The sequence below is a fragment of the Lepisma saccharinum genome, chromosome 20 (assembly GCF_977018435.1).
Source record: "Lepisma saccharinum chromosome 20, izLepSacc3.1, whole genome shotgun sequence".
Classification (NCBI taxonomy): Eukaryota; Metazoa; Arthropoda; class Insecta; order Zygentoma; family Lepismatidae; genus Lepisma; species Lepisma saccharinum.
In genome coordinates, this window is record NC_139248.1 from 42665415 (window position 1) to 42684472 (window position 19058).

Sequence of the window (19058 nt, forward strand, 5' to 3'; positions counted from 1 at the left end):
TCATGATGGGTTAAAACAAGGAGATGCATTATCTCCATTGCTCTTTAATTTTGCCTTAGAATATGCTGTAAGGAAGGTAAAAGAAACTAAAGAAGGACTAAAATTAAATGGTGTGGCTCAGTTGTTAGCATATGCAGATGATGTGAATACAATTAAAAATAATGCTAAAATATTTTTCAAAACTGCTAAAGAGATAGCTTTGGAAGTTAACAAAGAGAAAACTAAATATATGCTTACAGGCCGAAACCAAGTGTTAGGTAATAATCAAAATCTAATTATTGATAACAACTTGTTTGAACCAGTTTCCAAATTCAAATACTTAGGAGTAATATTAACAAATGAAAATTATATTAAAGAGGAAATAAAATGTAGGCTTAATTCAGGAAATGCATGTTACTTCTCTCTTCATAAACTTTTGTCTTCTCGTTTAATATCTAAGAAACTAAAAGTTAAAATATACAAAACAGTAATTTTGTCTGTAGTATTATATGGATGTGAAACTTGGTCCCTTACATTGAAAGAGGAACATAAATTGAGAGTATTTGAAAATAAGATCCTTAGGAAAATCTTTGGACCTAAAAGGGATGAGGAGACAGGTGAGTGGAGAAGGTTACATAATTTAGAACTACATAATTTGTATTCATGTCCAGATATTATTAGAATAATTAAATCAAGAAGACTTAGGTGGGCAGGCCATGTGGCACGAATGGGAGAGGAAAGAGGAGTTTACAGGATTCTTGTTGGGAAACCTGATGGTAAGAGACCTGTAGGAAGGCCAAGACGAAGATGGAGGGACAACGTTGAGATGGACCTAAGGGAAATCGGTAGGGATGGAAAAGAGTATATAGAACTTGCTCAAGATAGGGAAAGATGGAAGGCCTGTGTTGCTGCAGCCATGAACCTTCGGCTTTAAGAAGGCTAGGGAGTTAGTTAGTTAGTTAGTTAGTTAAAAGTCATGCTTGTTGTTGGTGGGAAATTCAAAATTCCTTTTTCTTTCTTGGAAACATCAAATGCTAGAGTTAAAAATTATATCTTGTTTACTTCAGTACAGACTGGGGTCGAAAAAGAATTTTCATGTATCAAGTAGAAGACGAAAGTAAAATAATTTTTTTGTATGAAATTTGAACTTTGTCAGGCCTTCCCATAGGCAACGTGAGGACATGAAGGAACAAAACGGCACCTGCATATTGCCTAATATATGTTACATTCTCATGGCAAGAATTGGATACTTGTCGGTGATACTCTCGGAGAAAAAAAAATATATAAAAATTTTCATGAGGAATTGCCTCACACCCCAATTATAGCAAGAAGCAAATTAAGCAATACTGGTTACTAATAGAATAGCATGTCTCAAGGTTCACATGGCATTCAAAACATGTATAATGCTGTGCAAAATTTATCAATATTGTGTTATTTTGCGAGAACATTTTTTTAAAACTTCATACATTCAAGTGAAATGTTTATATGTTGGGCAGTAAGCTAGGTGCATCTGCATCAAAAAGTTGTAGAGCATGTCAGACTATTTACCTTGCAGCCCAAAATATGAATATTGTACTTGAATCTATGAAGTTTGAAAAAAGTTATCGCAGAAAAATGCCATGTTATTAAACTTTTGCTTGGCACTGTATCTCTGAACATTACCTTAGTCACAATATGCTCCAAAAGTAGAAAAAATCAAATATGACATTACGTCACTTCCCGGCATTTGACCTCACCTAAATGTGGCACACATGCCATGTCTCGGTGTTTAAGAGTTGAATGAGTACAGTCAAGTTTTTGCAGACCCATTACTAAGAGCCTTCATCTTATCCCTGTTGATACTGAAAGTTTCATACTTCTATATTTTCTCTCATTATTTTATTCAGAACACATAAGTAATTCAATCACACCAATAAGCTGTTTTCACCATTCACAAAAAAAACACATATATAACATTGACATAGCAAAAAAGAAAAGTAGTATGATACACAGGATAGTGACATTTCATCCTTCTTTTTAGTTATGAAAGTCAATGCCTTTGTATTTTAATTTTATAGAACTTCTAAGGAAGTCTGCCATGAAGATACATAACTCAAGTAAAAAATTACAGATAAAACCATGCCACACAAAATTACACAATGTCAAAACAGATACAAATAGATCTTTCCACTTTTCAAACTTTAGGCTTCGTAGTCATAAAATCTAGCAATTCTATTTATTAACATCCCTGAGGCATTTTTCACCTTAGAAGTTTTCGTTTGCTTATTCCAAGGGAAGTTTTATGAACGGGAAAAAAATTAATGATTATCACAGCATTTATGGCAGAAACAATCATCAAACAATTACGTAGTTTACTACACCATTTCTTCACAATCAATAAATAATAAATGCCTCCAAAGCACACAAAAAAAAATCATACCTTTGCTTACTTGACAAACTTAATCATGGACAATCTGGAAAGTAAGGAAAAATGATTAAGAACACCTCAATGATTGACTGGTTACGCATAGAACATTCCTTGGCATCTCCACTAATGCAACAACTCTGCTGCGGCTTCTTGACGAGAATGGTGCAGTCCAGTTCCCGACGATGACTGATGCAGCGGTTTCTTTTCTTGTTTATGTGGTGCGCTACCGTCACCATCTTGTACACATCCTGCATGCATGAACATTCCTGGAATATCTGTGCCGTAGAATATTTTGTTGTTCTGGGCTATTGCTTCATACTTTTTCAGTTCAAGATATTCCTTTGTCAGTAACAATGTATTGGCTTCTGCCTGCTTTTGCATCTGGTAAAATTCTGCATCTGTCCTGCTCTGTTGCCTTGCTACATGCATTTCATCTAAATAGGGAACGAAATGAAAAAGGAATAAGTCTCACACAATATCAAAGAAACTGGAATAAATATTCTTGCACATGGTGCCATGTTACTCTTGTGACCATCACCATCATGGATAATTTGTCAATTGTATCACAAAATTTAATAATATAATGCTTAACCCTTAACTTCTGTGGACCATCCCTCAGAGTCCACAGAATTTATATTTTACTATCTTTCTCACACCCCTTCAACCACAAATGGACTATTCTCCATAGCTTCCCGTTGGGCTACAGGCTATCAAGGTCATGAGGTCTTGCCTTTGTGTAGTCGTACCATACTAGTTACATTTCTTTTTTGTTACATTGGGTTTCAAATGCTCATAATTCATTTCTAGAGCCACACATTTATGATGAATAAATTATCAAGATTTCGGTTCAAAAGCTTGGCATATTTTTGGATCAAAAGCGGAATATAAAATGACATTTTGGTGTTAAAATTGTAAATAAAAACCTAAATTTGATTTAAAACCTACACTTATTACACAAAATTAACATTTCACTTCTAATAGTACATTTATATAGTTATCAGAGTATTAAGTTTATTCCTGTGTAAACGAGTCCATTTTCACTTCTCAAATACTTACAGCAGAATTAATATTCCATGATTTGCATAACTCACAGGATAATTCAGTTTGAGTTGGTGTTTTAAGTCCACTTTATGCACAGTAAGGCTAATCGGGACTGGACCTACAGTTTAAAGTGGAATCCGAACCACTTGTGCCTCCACCGGGTATCGAACCCGGGACCCCTTGATTACAAGGCGAGGACGCTACCACAGGATAATTCAGACCTCAGAAGATGTCTCATCAGTAAATAAAACCTAAATTTTGTGTTTAAGAGTTTATTTCATTGTGACAAAACATGGTAGCAAAATGCACCTCACACCTTTCAAAAACGAAAAATTAATACTACAATTGTTGTTGTTTCCCATTTAGTGTTTTCGTCAAAAACTAAATATGTATGCCCCTACTCATTTTCAATTTCAGCAAAATATTACATATTACTTTGACCTACCTCTCCTCGGTCAACATAAATATGCCAGAAATTTTAAGAATTTAGAATTTAAAAAAAAAAGGAAGAAGAAGCCATTGTTGCAATTTTTGACTAATTTTCTTCCTCTTTGCATAAATTACATTATGTTTCTTTAACTAAACAATATTAAATGAAAACTGCTTACAGTATTACCCAATCACGTCAAGTCACTTGAACTGTGTAAGAAATAGAAAATAGTAAAACAGCAAGTTCAAAGTTCAAAACCAAAACTATTGTCTGACAGACCCCCTCCTTAGTAGTTGTGTGATCATCAATGTCCACAGTAGTTAAGAGTTAAATAAATTTAGATGAGTACATAGAATGTATTAAAGTTTTATAGTATTTAAGTAGCTGAGCTGTGGTGGTCAAGTTGGTAGGGCATTTGACTACCACATGGGGGACTTGGGCCAATTCTGTTCCCAGGGTGGATGTATTCAGGTGGGAATATTCCCAGCAATGTCTCTGCTTGAACAGCTTAGGGGTTCACCCAGCCCCTACCTGGAGAGAGGGGATTACCTCAACAGATTGTGAGATTGTGAATGTGGGGCATCCTACCTCCATACCATCCACATACCCTCATGACAAGTTGCAATGTAGGTAGCTCCCCCCATTCTTTTTTAATTTTTAAGTAGTAAATTTTATGACCTAATTGAAAAACTATCGCTGACGGTCACAATAGTACATATTCACACATTTGCAAGATATGAGGAAAAGTAAAAAAAAAAAAAGAACTTCAGTAAAATGAGAATCAATACAGTTCTAAATACTTTTCTACGTAATTTCTTAATACTTAAGATTCACAAAGGATTCATTTGTAAAAATGAAATTTCAGCAATATACCTTGTGCCAGCCCCCATGGCAGAGTGGTTAGCACATCACGCTACAGTGCCAGGGGTCCCTGGTTCGAATCCTGGCCTGGGCATAGATGTTTGTGAGTGTCCATTCATCGATTCATCATGTCATCACTCATTCCCATCTTCGCAAATTAGCCAAAAGTGGCACAAAAAGCGAAGTAAAATAATGCAAATCAATCAATCAATCAATATACCTTGTAATGGTGTGTTTTGTAATCACTCAACATTTCAACTCCTTTCTTCAGAAAGCAGCAGAAAATTCATCAGGAAAAATTACATGTGATGTTTCCTGAAGAAGAACTAACTCTCTAGCCATCTTAAATCCGAAGGTTCATGGCTGCAGCAACACAGGCCTTCCATCTGTCCCTATCTTGAGCAAGATCTATATACTCTTTTCCATCCCTACCGATTTCCTTTAGGTATATTGTATTGGCGTTCCTACAGGTCTCTTAACATCAGGTTTCCCAACAAGAATCCTGTAAACTCCTCTTTCCTCTCCCATTCGTGCCACATGGCTTGCCCACCTAAGTCTTCTTGATTTAATTATTCGAGTAATATCTGGACATGAATACAAATTATGTAGTTCTAAATTATGAAACCTTCTCCACTCACCTGTCTCCTCATCCCTTTTAGGTCCACATATTTTCCTAAGGATCTTATTTTCAATTACTCTCAATTTGTGTTCCTGTTTCAATGTAAGGGGCCAAGTTTCACACCCATATAATACTACAGGTAATAATACTGTTTTGTATATTTTAACTTTTAGTTTCTTAGATATTAAACGAGAAGACAAAATTTTATGGAGAGTGAAGTAACATGCATTTCCTGAATTAAGCCTACTTTTTATTTCCTCTTTAATATAATTGTCATTTGTTAATATTACTCCTAAGTATTTGAATTTGGAAACTGGTTCAAACGAGTTGTTATCAATAATTAGATTTTGATTATTACCTAACACTTGGTTTCGGCAATTATGAAGAGCCATAAGGTTAAACTTTAATTGAGGGAAAAATGAAACTGTGGTGTTACAAAAAATAAAAAAAACAGGAAAGTAACAAAATTAGAACAGGAAATAGGAAGGGAACTGCACTTAGTTTCCAAAAGTTAAGCGTAATTAGAAAACTAGAAAAATGAAAGGGGGAGAGTTGTGCAGTCACTGTAAATATTTATCAAGGAGTGTAACTCACCTTACGGGCATAGGCAAGGATACTAACAGCATGAAATAGTGCCATGGTTGAAAGGTAAACAAAACACAATATATCAAAGAGTGCCTCATTCTATATCGAACACTCATTATGATCAGAGGATAATTTCTTGGTAAAGTGCGCACTGTACAGTAAGAACATCAGTTGGACCCTTCTTTAAAGGGAAGAATTATTAGATGCCTTGAAACAGGTCAAACACAGACTGAATTGCCACTAAGTGTTATTTCCAGGCTTTGGAAAACAGTTCCGAGAAACAGATATCCATTGTAGGCCAGTACAAGGCAATTTAAGAGTAACAGCGCAACAGGATTGATGTCTGGCCCTTAACTGAATGATAAAACTGGACGATTCCTGCACAACTGTCCTCAGAGCTTGCAGCCCCCTCAGGAGTTAGAATATCTCAGCCAACTATGTACCAGAGACTCAGGACAGCTGGTCTTGCAAGACGTCTAGTAATGTTGATCCAGTGCACAGAAGGGCCCATTTACAGTGGAGTCAGCACTATCGAAATTGGACCCTGAACAAATGGAGGAACATGTTCTTCACAGAGGAGTCCAGAATCAGTTCGCAAAATGGTTCTCATCGGACATTCGTCTCGAGAGAACCTTGAACAGAATTTAATCCCAGGAACATCTTGGAAAGGAATCAGTCTGGTGGTAATGGAATTCTGGTGTGGACAGGCATCATGTTCAATGGATGTAGAGAGCTGCACATCTTCACTGGAGGTACAGTTTCTGCGCAGAGGTACAGAGATGAGGTACTCCAACAACATGTCATCAGAGATCATTTGTCCCAGACTTCATCTTCATGGAAGATAATGCATGTGCACATCAAGCCATGAATGAATTTCTTGAAGGTGAAGAAATCCACCTCATGGACTGGCCAGCGAGGTCTCCAGATAAGAACCATATATATGGTTTGACTGATCTTGTATTAAGTTCACTCTATGCACAGAAAGGCTAATCGGGACTGCACCTAAACTTTAAAGTGGGATGCGAAGCACTGTGCCATGTGCCTCCACCAGGCATTGAACCCAGGATTCCTTGATTACAAGGTGACAACGTTACCGCTATGCCATTGGGGAGGCATGTGAACTATATATGGAGCATGGCTGGGATGCATTGGGGTGAAGAGATGTAGTCCACCAACCTCAACCAAGGACAATTCCAGAACTCTGCACTGCTCTTTGTGAGGATTGGAATCAGCTGCCTGTACAGCTCTTGAATCACCATGTAGAGAGCATGCTACATCTGTGAGGCATGTGTGGCCGTTAACGGTAACCACATCCCATATTAACCTCTTCTTTTGTTGAGGAAGTCATCCTCAAATTTTATTTTTTGCATGCCTGTTTTTGCAATAATAAACAATTGCTACTGTCATGTATTCTATGTACTCTATTGTATACCAGATAACCTTTTGATTAATTTTTACTGTTTTGTGCAGTTCTGACACTTCATTAATAAGATACGATCTTATATCTTAAGTTATACTTAACTTTTGGACACTAATGTATTGATGAAGCCTGTATACTGATGCCAGTTGAACTATACATTCTAGCCTGCACACTTTTCTTTTTGCCAACATACCTTCTATGCTTGACATTCGTTGCAATGACTCCTTTTCCATTATTTTTTGTTCAAATTGGATTTTTGCTACTTGGGCTTCTTTTTCAGCTTCAATGATTGCTTTTTTCCTCTCAGTTTCTGCATCTTTCTCCACAACTTTCTGGCGCTGAGTTGATATCAGCAATTTTGTCTTCTCACCTTCCCTGTGGAAGAAAACGGAAAGATAACATGCTTCTGTATAACTGACTTTAACCCTAGAAAGTTAACATGTCCTGTGCCAAACGTTAAAGCTAACCATTTGTCTGATGGACTACTGGTTTCTTCAGAATTAGAACACAGTATAAATTTTGCAAAATATATATTTTATTTACTACAAAAGTTAGTATTGACATACACAAGATGTATATAGCATGCAGGAATAGAAAATTACATTTTTTTTAAGTCTTGGGTTCCCTGGAGTGTCGGTGTCCCCTGATATGTCCAGATTTCCCAATGTGCTGGTCTTTCATAATTGGGAAAAGAGAGACGCGGTAGTATATAAATACGGAGAAACTAGTACTCACTTTTTATCCGCGAAGCTGTTTTTTCTTCTTTTTCGATTAATTTCAGTGGCCACTGCCACCATCCTCGTTGGAACTTGCTGCGCTGTTGCTTGGACAGTACTCGTTTTAATGTTTTAGTTGATGTTGTGTTCAGAGTACACCGGATGGAACAATACTGCCATGACTATACGGAATTTCCAAAATACATAAGACTGCAGTACCATTAAGACCGATCTTCAGTGCCATTGGATGCCCAACGTATAGACTCGCCAAATTCTTGACAGCCCAGCTTCAACCACTCGTAGGGAAATGTGAACACCATGTGAAGAATTACGCAGAATTCATCAAGATGCTGCAGCAGATCAGAACATCACCAGATGACATCTTAGTCAGCTTCACTCTTTACCAAAGTGCCACATCAAGATTCACTGGAATTACTAGAATGCCGCTTCACACCAGAAATCATCAGTCTGTTCAAATACACACTGACCTCTACATACTTCAGCTACGGTGGACAGTACTATGAACAAACCAACGATGTGACAATGGGCTCCCCACTCTCGCCTGCCATAGCAAATTTTTCCATGGGAAACTTTGAGCATGAAGCGCTGTGCACAGCTCCGTTGAAACCTGCCGCCTTCTACAGAAGGTCGACGACACCTTCATCATCTGGCCGCACGGTAAAGAAACTCTTCAGCCATTCTTAGACCACCTCAACAATCAACACTCAAGTATCAAATTCACCATGGAGACCAAGAAGAACAACAGCCTGCCGTTCCTGGATATTCTCATCAAACGCAAGCCAGTCGGATCCTTGGGACACAGTGTATACCGGAAACCTACTCACACCAATCTATATCTCAAATGCCAGCAGTTTTCACCACTTGTCTCAACGAGCTACAGTACTCTCTACTTTATTTCACCGTGCCATCTCCATCAGCGATGCGGAGCATCTATCAGAAGAAATACATCTTCGCATGGCTTTCAAACAGAACGGGTACTCGGAACACAACATCAACAAAACATTAAAATGAGTACTGTCCAAGAAGACCAGCACATCGTGTAATCCGGACACATCAGGGAATCCAGACACATTGGGGAATCTGGACACATCGGAAAATCTGGACACATCAGGGGACACGGACACTCGAGGGAATCCGGACAAAGCTGACCAGAAGATAGCCATCCTTCCTTACATCAGAAATCTCTCCGGTGTTATAAGCCGAATTCTCAAGAAACATAACATAAAAACTATTCACAAACTACCTCTGAAGATCAGAAGCCTACTACGCAACCCCAAGAATGAGTTACGACTCAAAACACCGTGAGTCTACCATATTATCTGCAAATGCGGGAAAGCATACATTGGGCAGACTGGTAGGACAATAGAAAGGCACTGTAAAGAACACCAAAGCAACATCAAGTACTTTCACCCTGAAAAGTCAGGACTAGCAGAATATTCAATCAACGAGGGACATAGACCAGATTTCAGCAACAAAGAAATCATAGCCAAAACTTCAAACTACTGGGACCGCATTATCAAGGAAGCAGTAGCCATTCACGAGGAAAAAGATAATCTTAATCGCTACACGGAGCTCGAACTGGTCCCAGATTGGTTAGCGTCAGTTAACCTAAAGTGCGCACCCAGCAGATGCGCCACCCAATTGGTCTGCCATCTTTACCGGGATCACCCTCCATGAATGTATATACACCGAGTTGACGCTCAGAACTGCACTTCTACCCTGAAGATGAGAGTGACGTTAGCTCTCGAAAGCTTGGAATCTTTTCCACAATTCACCTGGTCGATAGTCCGAGAGAATCTATTCATCATTCGTCGCCAGGAAAGCTTCAACTACATCTTGTCATGTCGACTTCATAAATCTTAAGGAAAAGAGTGACAGTTTCGCACGAGTTGTGCATTTAATCCAATATTGTCGGAATTGGCACTATGACCAATCAAGGATTCGGGACATTCATCCCCAAATACAAACAAGACACCACACTACTCCACTCAAGTACAAGGCTCATTGCTACCATGGCCAAAACGCCATGGGAAGACAGTTTATTTATTATTGCTACTACAAGTAGAAATCAAAGGTAATGCCCAAAAACTAAGAGAACCAGCTAAAAGCTGCAATTCTCAGCAAAATAAGTCATTATCACCATGCAAAAGCCATTTTTCATAGACGAAATTTTTATTTGTTCACACATTTTCAAGATAACATTTGTGCAGGTGCAGAATGACCCCCTTATCTTGAAAATACCATTCATTTAAGTCAACTAGCATAAATATGCCTAAAAAACCCTAAAAATCGATGTTTTTTGATAAATACATGCAGTAAATTAAAAAGTCACTGTTCAAGCCTGACACCTAGTGGCCAGACTTGTAACTACTTGTTCCAAGCTACATGTGACCTCAGCCAGCTAATGGGAGGCATCCCAAGGTATGACATCATGAGAAAAGTAGCAATTTTTTTTATTATGGTGTGAGGTTGTCTCTCGGACTCTCTTGTGTGTTAGATTTTGACCGAGCAAGGTCTCGAGCAATGAGTGTGCCATTTTTGATATACGCAAGAGGGCACAAAGGCCCCAAACTTCCTATTAACTGGCATTATAGTGAAACAAGGTCCCTAGAGTGCCTAGTATAGGCCAACAGTGCAGATAGTAGTTGGAAAATCTACATATGCATTAAAATCGGGACTCGGGTGTGCTGAAAAGTGCTTAATCGGGGAAATGCGTAGTTTATGATTCCCGATCACCTCGCATATGGCCACGTGATTGTGTTAGCTGAACTGCCGGATACATGGTGAAGTGAATCCACATTTATCCAAGCCTGCAGGACACATTCAACACATACAACTCCCATGACAGTCAGGAAAGGTTGTAGAATGTCCAGAAAAGTTATTAAGCCTTGTTTTCATGATTATGACAAAATATAAATATGCTGACCAAGGCAGTAATTTATTTTATTAAAAACATAAACTAAACGTAACGTTTCAACCTTCTAGCAGATCTTCTTCAGACTCTGCATCAAGTACAAAAGTTTTTTTGTACTTTTGTACTTGATACAGAGTCTGAAGAAGACCTTGCTAGAAGGTTGAAACGTTACGTTTAGTTTAGGTTTTATAATAAAATAAATTTCTGCCTTGATCAGCATATTGAGTATCATGGAAACAAGGATTAATGGTGTTATAATATTGGACATTAACTTCACTCACTGAGAGATTAATGACCATCTCTCACAAGTTTAAACAGACAGGACAGAGAGTGGCGTTAATTTCATTGCAATACTAGTGTTGCAGTAAATTTGAAGTTGGGAGCATGCACTTGCCAATTTTTATAACGTTCACCAATGGAGATTTATGTTTCACTTTTTCGTGATATGATTCAATATGTATCCCATTTTGTTGGATTCTTCTTGATATCTAAGAATAGTGCATTGTCATTGTAAAAGTATGTTAACTTGTGCGAAATCAGTAATACATCAGGATGTGAAAGAAAACCTTCGAAGGTGAAGTGAGCCAGAAGAGTAATAAATTCCAGCAGCATATTTGCAGTCTAAAGCTCTTCTTTTTTATGCATGCAATTTTTGTTGGATGTTGCAGTCCGAAGACATCCAACAAAAATCAATTCCATACGAGTGCCATGCATGCAATTTCTGTCGCATGTTGTAGTGAGCAAAGGGCTGCATTGTGTGCCTTTTACCTACCCACGCCCGCTTGCCCGTGAGGACAGGTATACCTGCTCGCCTGCCCACGGCAACGAGTCGACTTGCGTCTTTACCCGGGTTCTTGGTCTTCAAGGCGCTCTGCGCTTACAAGGTAACTGGGCATTTAACAAGACCCGGGCACCTGCAAAACCTGCTGGAAGGAAACAGCCCTCCGGCAGCGTGTCGCTCCAGGTGTTTCATCACCACGTGGACGGCTGCAGCCAGTGTTGCCTACTTACGTAGCTCCTAAATCCTACGAAGTCCTAGGAGGAGCTCTCTGTTTTAAGGAGAATTTACAGTATATACTTAGTGATTTCAGTTCATTGTAAGCAGTTTTTATCTTATTGCCAGGAAATGCACGCAATATTACAGCTTCATTTATTTAAATGAATGATCGAGCAAACAAAAATCTTTTCACTGAAAACTAATTGTTTTTTATTGCATGGTGCCTTAACCAGGCACGCAGTGGCGCAACCAGAGGGGGGGCAGGGGGCATTGCTCACAACCTTGGACGGAAATTAAGTCTAGCGGAGGGGTCAGGGTGGGGGTCAAACATTAAAGCACAAGAAAAAACAGGCTAGCAGAATTAAAGAGTAGCAGGGCTAAAGGGTACTCAAGATGGAATTAAATTTCATATTTTTCTTGCATTTTCCTTCCAGACGGCCAAGGGCACCTGCAGAGGGGGAATGGAGAGGTAATTGCAACCCCTTGATTTCAAATTTTATGAAAGTAGAAATATATTATAAAATATTATACAGTCTCATCAAGTTCAATGCCGTAGCAAAGGGGTAGCGGGAGACGGTCCTGAGTGCCGAACGATCTAAGTGAGAAAAGTTTTAAAACAGAATGCTATGGCGGCCCGTGATATTATTTGCTATTAATGTTGGTTTGTTACGAGTTGGATGAATTGATTATGTAATACGTCGCTCCATGTGAAAAGAAAATATTGTAGATGGAAATTTTACATGCCATATGTATGTACATTCGGAATGCATTTATCATGCACTTTCTTTCTTTCAAAAACAGTTTGTGTGCTTGTTTTCCATTATTAACTAACAATCCTCTGTTTCAACACAAATGCGTGAGAACCGACTTCTACCCCCTTTTTGCATGATTTATGAAGATAATAATGCCTTTCATGCTACTTTATTACTATTATTGTGATTGTTGTTGTTGGCACGTTTATCCAAGTACTTGCCCCCGCCCCCCACCCCAAACGAGGGTAACGGCAATGCCCCTGGCTGGCTACGACCCTGGTGTTCGCAGTAGAAGAGTGTGTTGTTCGACTCGCGACCTCAGCGTCGAACGTGACATGTTTCAGTCCTGCCCTATATCACTATATACACGTATATTGGTTGTTTACGACATATACTTATGGATCCTGTGCCACGGAAAACCTATTTCAATGTGTGTGTGTTGGGGGGGGGTAGCAACAATCGTCGTAAATCTCATTTCATTGGTGATGTGGCTTACGAAGCTTTGAGTTCCCTTTTTTAAGTAGTGAAAATCTATTGCAGTTGGCAACACTGCAGAACGGTGTGGGTCCGGTGCAGTTTCTACTCGAAGTAACTACGTCACGCAGAGGGAGGGGCCTGCAGTTGATGGAAAGAACTAACTGAGACCTACTAGGTATCGTAAGACTGCGGGTACCCGGCGGGTCTACAATGCCTGCCAGGAACGATCTGGGCAGGTGGCCAGACAAGCTGCTCAAGCGAGGGTGTTGCGCAGGTTGCATGGTATTTTAGGAGCGATGTCTCGCGAACGGGTCTGCTCCAGGTCTTGTGCAGGCCTCTGGTAGTGAGATACTTTGTTGGGTGGCGATATTCGACAAAAATCGTATGTATGAATGGAGCATATTTGTTTACATGTTCCTTCAGTTTGTCCAACAAAATGCCTTACTACGACGTCAGAAAACTATCACATGGCGCCACCCACTCCCATCCCCTCTATCTATTGACAGTTCTGCCCCCTTACTACTCCGATACGGACAAGAAAAAATGATAATTCAATGCATTTTCCACGTAATATTTAGAGGCTTAACACTTTTTTCTACCTCTCTCTCTCTCTCTCTCTCCTCCTGCATAAAAGGGGCCTAAAAGTTGAGGACGAAACTTAGCAACAAGATTTCCTGTTCCCGTGCAGAGTTCCATAACGATATGTTATTTAAAAAAAAAAGTCACTCAAGACAAAATTCCCTGACATTTCCCTGACTTTTTTTGACACCTCAAATTCCCTGACTTTTCCCAGTTTTCCAGGTCTGTCGCCACCCTGTTTTTTAGTTTTGTCGATTAAGGATTCCTTCAAGTGTAACCCTCCAGTCTGTGTTTTCAGCGCTAGGGGCGAGACACACAAAAATTGGAAAGTAGAAAATTTAAGAGTTAGTAAGTCTGGGATCTTGATTTTGGATCTGGGTTTTTTTGCGACATCGCCACCTCAGCAGTGGTGTACAGTCTCAGCAACTATAAATTTATAATCCATGTATTACTATGATTACCATTTTTATCTTTGAACAACTTTTAAAATCAAGGTTGAGAATACTAATTGCAAATTATTTTGTAGTTTATCCCACCCCTACCTATCTGGCATCCACTTTCAATTCAGTCCCCTCCAAAAAAAAAAAAAAAATATTGTGCATGATAGTGGTTTCAAGTGTGTGTGTGTGTCGAGGAGTTATCGTAAATCCAAGAAAGAACAGCAGCACCTGCATCACGCATTGCTGAAAGAGACACAAGCCACCACTGCCCATCAGAAACATTTTAAATTTGTGACTTTAATGTGCTAGATACATGAAATGTGTAAATTACCTTTTGTCAATGTGTACTACATTATAGGTTTTTGTTACAAGAAATAAATTCATGATCCAACCCAAATACAAGATGACAGCAATAAACACAACATTTATTATACATCACCAAGTAGGTCTGATGTCTCAGAATTCTAGTCCTCTTAATTATTATAGATGAACAGACAGGCAGATATATATACCAATTTGCTTTTCATGAAACATTTGTAATTGTGTATCAGATCAATAGTATATCAGTTATTGGTACTTTATCATTAGAAGCAATGAAGGATGTAACACACTCTCAGTATTGTAAACATTCTTCAACTTATTTAGCATATGCCTGATGTAATTTATGAACTTTAGCTATAACGTTCAATTCCTCTCTATTCAAATGTATTACAAGTATGCTACATCACAACATCACAGTAAATGAGGCTATATAATACTCACATTAGTTCATAGTTTTTCCTTATAGTTTCAGGAATCTTAGGTTTTGTGACTCGAACAGCTGGAATGTAGAGACCAGGTGCCATTTCATTCAAGTCTCTTTGCAAGGCAACTTTTAGATCCTCATCAATTCGATCAAACAAATCAATATAAACCTGGAAAATACATAAGAGAATAAAGATATATTTTACAAATTAATATATCACTGTTAATTTAATAGTATTTTAGCGTAATGCACGAAGTTTGTCTCTCTTAAATTTTTCAATGTAATTCTGTATTTATACTGTTTCATGTATGTGTCTTTCCACGTAAAATCAAGCAGTGTTGTCAACCATATTCCAAATGTCACTGATCTTAATTTGAGTTAAATACAACATTAAAGCAACTCATTATTGATAGTTCTTATGATTCTACGACATATTTACCGTATTTGCCAGCGTACAAGACACACCAGCATTTTTTAAGGAAAAAGGTTTATTGCTGAATTATATTTAATTTACAGTATTTCAAATATAAAGTAATATGTACATCTACTTTCAACAAAAAACGTACCTAGTCTAACTAGGAAAGAATATATTTTAATCTACTTCATCAAAACAGACATTCATCTCCAGAGCTAAATGAAGAGTCACTTCAAACCTCTTCTAAATCAGAATTTTAGTCCCAAATTTGTGAAATCCTAGGCCTGTATCTTCTTCCTGATGGTGTAACCTGAGTATCGGCATATCAGATGCAACATATTTTTCAGACATATTTTTAAATGAAAAAAGTGTATCTTCTATGCCAGCAAATATGGTATTTGAAAAAAAGACATGAGTGCTGTCTAATGTAAATTGTGGAAGACTAATGTTACAGAAAAATGTTAATATTCCTTCTGTTCAACATCTCAAGTTATGTAATTTGGTACACAAATACAGTTTATTACTACAAATAAAGTTGGACATCAACCACTTCCTCATTTCTTAATATTTTGCCAATATTTGCATATATATCAATGGCATGATATATCTCCACTGCCTTGTGTGATCTGTTGGACCATGATCATGGCTTCCTATGTTTCTCATTGCAGTTTAGAAAAAGAAAACAGTCGCATAGTGAATCTTATCTCGAATTGTTTATGTTTTCGGCTGTTGGCTAATCGGGCCTATCACAGCCTACACCTGAGAGGTGGGGCTGCCACCTGTGGGTTCTCAGGTACACCCTTGTTTTCTGTCAAGGTTCCAAATCCCTTAGCCTTTCTGGATCCCTCCAGGCCCACAAGGCAGTGGGGGCAAACACTTTTATGGCGGTGTTTATTTGCCATGACACAAGGCTGTCTATGGGTATCTGTGGCATTTGCTGAGTATGTCCATGCCACTGGACATCCTCCACACGCTGATAGCCTTGCCTCGGTCCGGTACTGCTTATTTGGGTTTTTCATTATTTGCAGCTCCCCCTCATATCTGAGGGAGGTTTCACTGTGACCCGTCCAGTAGCTGAGGCTCACACTGGATATGCATTTAACTTTATTTATTTCATTGGTCAAAATAATTATTAGATTTTCAGCTAAAAAATATGGTGTACCATTGCAAAATCCCAGTAAAAAAAAGCACTGTAGTATTAACCTATAATCAAATGCAAAACTTACTTCTTGTAAATTATGGACACTGCAGAACTGATTCAATTCATGATGTATTTTATTAAAAATAAGCGATTTATCATAATCTGCTGTGTAGTTTTTGACTATGTCAAACACTGAAAGAAAAAATACATATTTACATGGAAGAACATTAAAAATATATGTACACTATAATTATGTATCTAGCATATTTTCAACATACTTTTACGGATGTTATAACTATTATATTTAAAATAGAGTAAAATGATAAACACACCAGATATTTTAAAAAAAATGAACAAGGCAAAATTCAATTATCAAAATGCATTTGCAATTGTTACCATTTACTGCCTGTCCTGATTAGCCTACCTGAACATAAAGTGGACTTAAAAGAACAAAATCTTGTCTTGTTGGGAAACTGAATAATATTCTACTGACCTGATCTTCAATTGTATGTATGTATATGGCAAGGAAAAAATGTGAAAAGTTCTATGAAAATTATGTATACCAATAACACAACATAAAAAGAGAACAAAAAATGCAGCTAAAATGCAAGAAAATCTAATAGCCTCAGATAGCAACAGGGTGGTAAGGTAAAGGTAAAGTGTTCCCCTGTGCATAGCACCATGCCATGAAGGCGTATAGGGGGTGTGGGGGTAACGCCCCACACTTTCTTGATCCGGTCGTGAGTGGGGTGATGTGATCAGCATCATGCCCCTGACCGCCTTTACCCCCCCCAGGGTTTCCCCCAGGTACCCATGTTATTCGACGCTAGGTAGGCGCCGGGGCCGCTTCCACCGTTAGAAAAGTTCCCGGATTTGAACCGGCCGGGGATCGAACCCGGGACCTTGAGCATGGTAGTCAGACGCGTTACCGACTGAGCCACCGCGGCCACTAACAACAGGGTGGACTTGAGAGAAAGGATGTCAACCATATTTTCCTTGGTCGCAATGTTTACAAAGAAACAAATCCATTTTTTGAAGTTCTCTCTTGGCATTATCTTGATACCACACCTTGCACAATCAAAAGGACATAGAGCTAGCACACAATTTGCAAGACTAATGCATTTAGAAGAAATGAAGCATATTTAAATCATATACTTTCTAAAAGTTAACTAATATTTTGCTATGTCTTGTATTTTTCAGACTTATAGATATTTGCTGTTAGAAGAAAATGTTAAAGTTCAACGGACAGGAGCCTCTTCTGCCCATTAGCCTCTTTGGATGGAGACTTTTCAGGCACACACTGAACCACTAAAAATAAGTTTTAGATTATTTTGCATCTTGGGTACCAAAGCAAGTATAAAATGACAGTGTGGTGTTGTAATGGTCTATAAAATCTAGAATTTTATTTAAAAGCTACACCTATTACAGAAAATGAAAAATTTTAATCTGAAAGCACAATCACAATTTTCACCTATGTGAAATGCACGAAATTATAAACCTTAAGATCCCCATGGCATTCTGAACAGAAATACGTGTTGGATAAAAAGGTTCTAAAGAAATCGAATAAATTCTTTTCTTTTTTTTTAATTGAGAAAATAAATAAAAACTTTACTGCTGGAGCTAATCTGATATCAACGCACATTCTTCTATTGATTTCTAACAACATGAACATCAAGAGTTTTGGTACAAAATACTTTTACAATTATATCTGCAGTTTTAGAAGTTTCTTCCATCCAAAAGAAATTATTTTTATTCCAAATTTTGCTGCAGAATTAATTAGTATTTCGAGTAACCCACAGAATATTTCAAACTCTATCAATTCTGCATTTTGCATAATTTTGTGACAAAATGTGGTAGTAAAATGTATCTCACAACTTTTGAAAACTACAAATATTAATATTATTGTGTGTAATATCATATATTGTGTTTCAGTCAAAAAGAAATATGCATGACCATACTTATAAGTAGAGGCATGCATATTTTGTTTTTGATGGAAACACGGAATGTGAAATCACATACTGTAATGTTCATTTTTCCTGTTTCTGAAAGGTGTCACGTGTATTTGTCTACCATGTTTCTTCACGAAATGATGCGAAATGAACTACAAAATGCAAACTACACTCTTAAATATGAAATCTAGAGTTTAATAAAGACACAACACTTTCTGAAGTCTGAAATATCCTGAGAGTTATGCAAATCACAGAAAATTGATTAATTCTGCTGTAAATATTTGAGAAGCAAAATGAAACAGGAATAAACTTGATATTCTGATAACTACATAAATGTACACTGAAAAAATAAAGAAACTCCCACCCTTACGGTTAAGCAACCCGGTATTTTATATCATTTAATTTCGCCTGGAAGAGTAGTTCCCGAGAAGTGCAGTGTTTCCAACCCTATAACTGTAGTGTTACCATTGGTTGGTTGGTTGATTTGGTGTTTTAAGTCTAATTTATGCACAGTAAGGCTAATCGGGTCTGGACCTACAGTTTAAATTGGGATTCGAACCACTTTGTGCC

At 37.9% G+C, this 19058-nt stretch overlaps 1 protein-coding gene across 2 annotated transcripts in view; it reads right to left on the minus strand.

Annotated features, from left to right (window-relative positions):
* Nucleotides 1–2098: 2098 nt before the first annotated feature.
* LOC146003594 (erlin-2-B-like) overlaps nt 2099–19058 on the minus strand; it is a 49186-nt gene continuing 32226 nt past the window's right edge. For both annotated transcript variants that reach the window (XM_083141903.1, XM_083141904.1), the window contains exons 5-8: nt 16625–16731; nt 15001–15152; nt 7536–7717; nt 2099–2820 (exon numbers count right to left, since the gene is read on the minus strand). In XM_083141903.1, the coding sequence (XP_082998029.1) occupies nt 2510–2820; nt 7536–7717; nt 15001–15152; nt 16625–16731 (752 nt within the window). In that variant the 3' untranslated portion in view covers nt 2099–2509. The remainder of the gene's footprint in view (nt 2821–7535; nt 7718–15000; nt 15153–16624; nt 16732–19058) is intronic.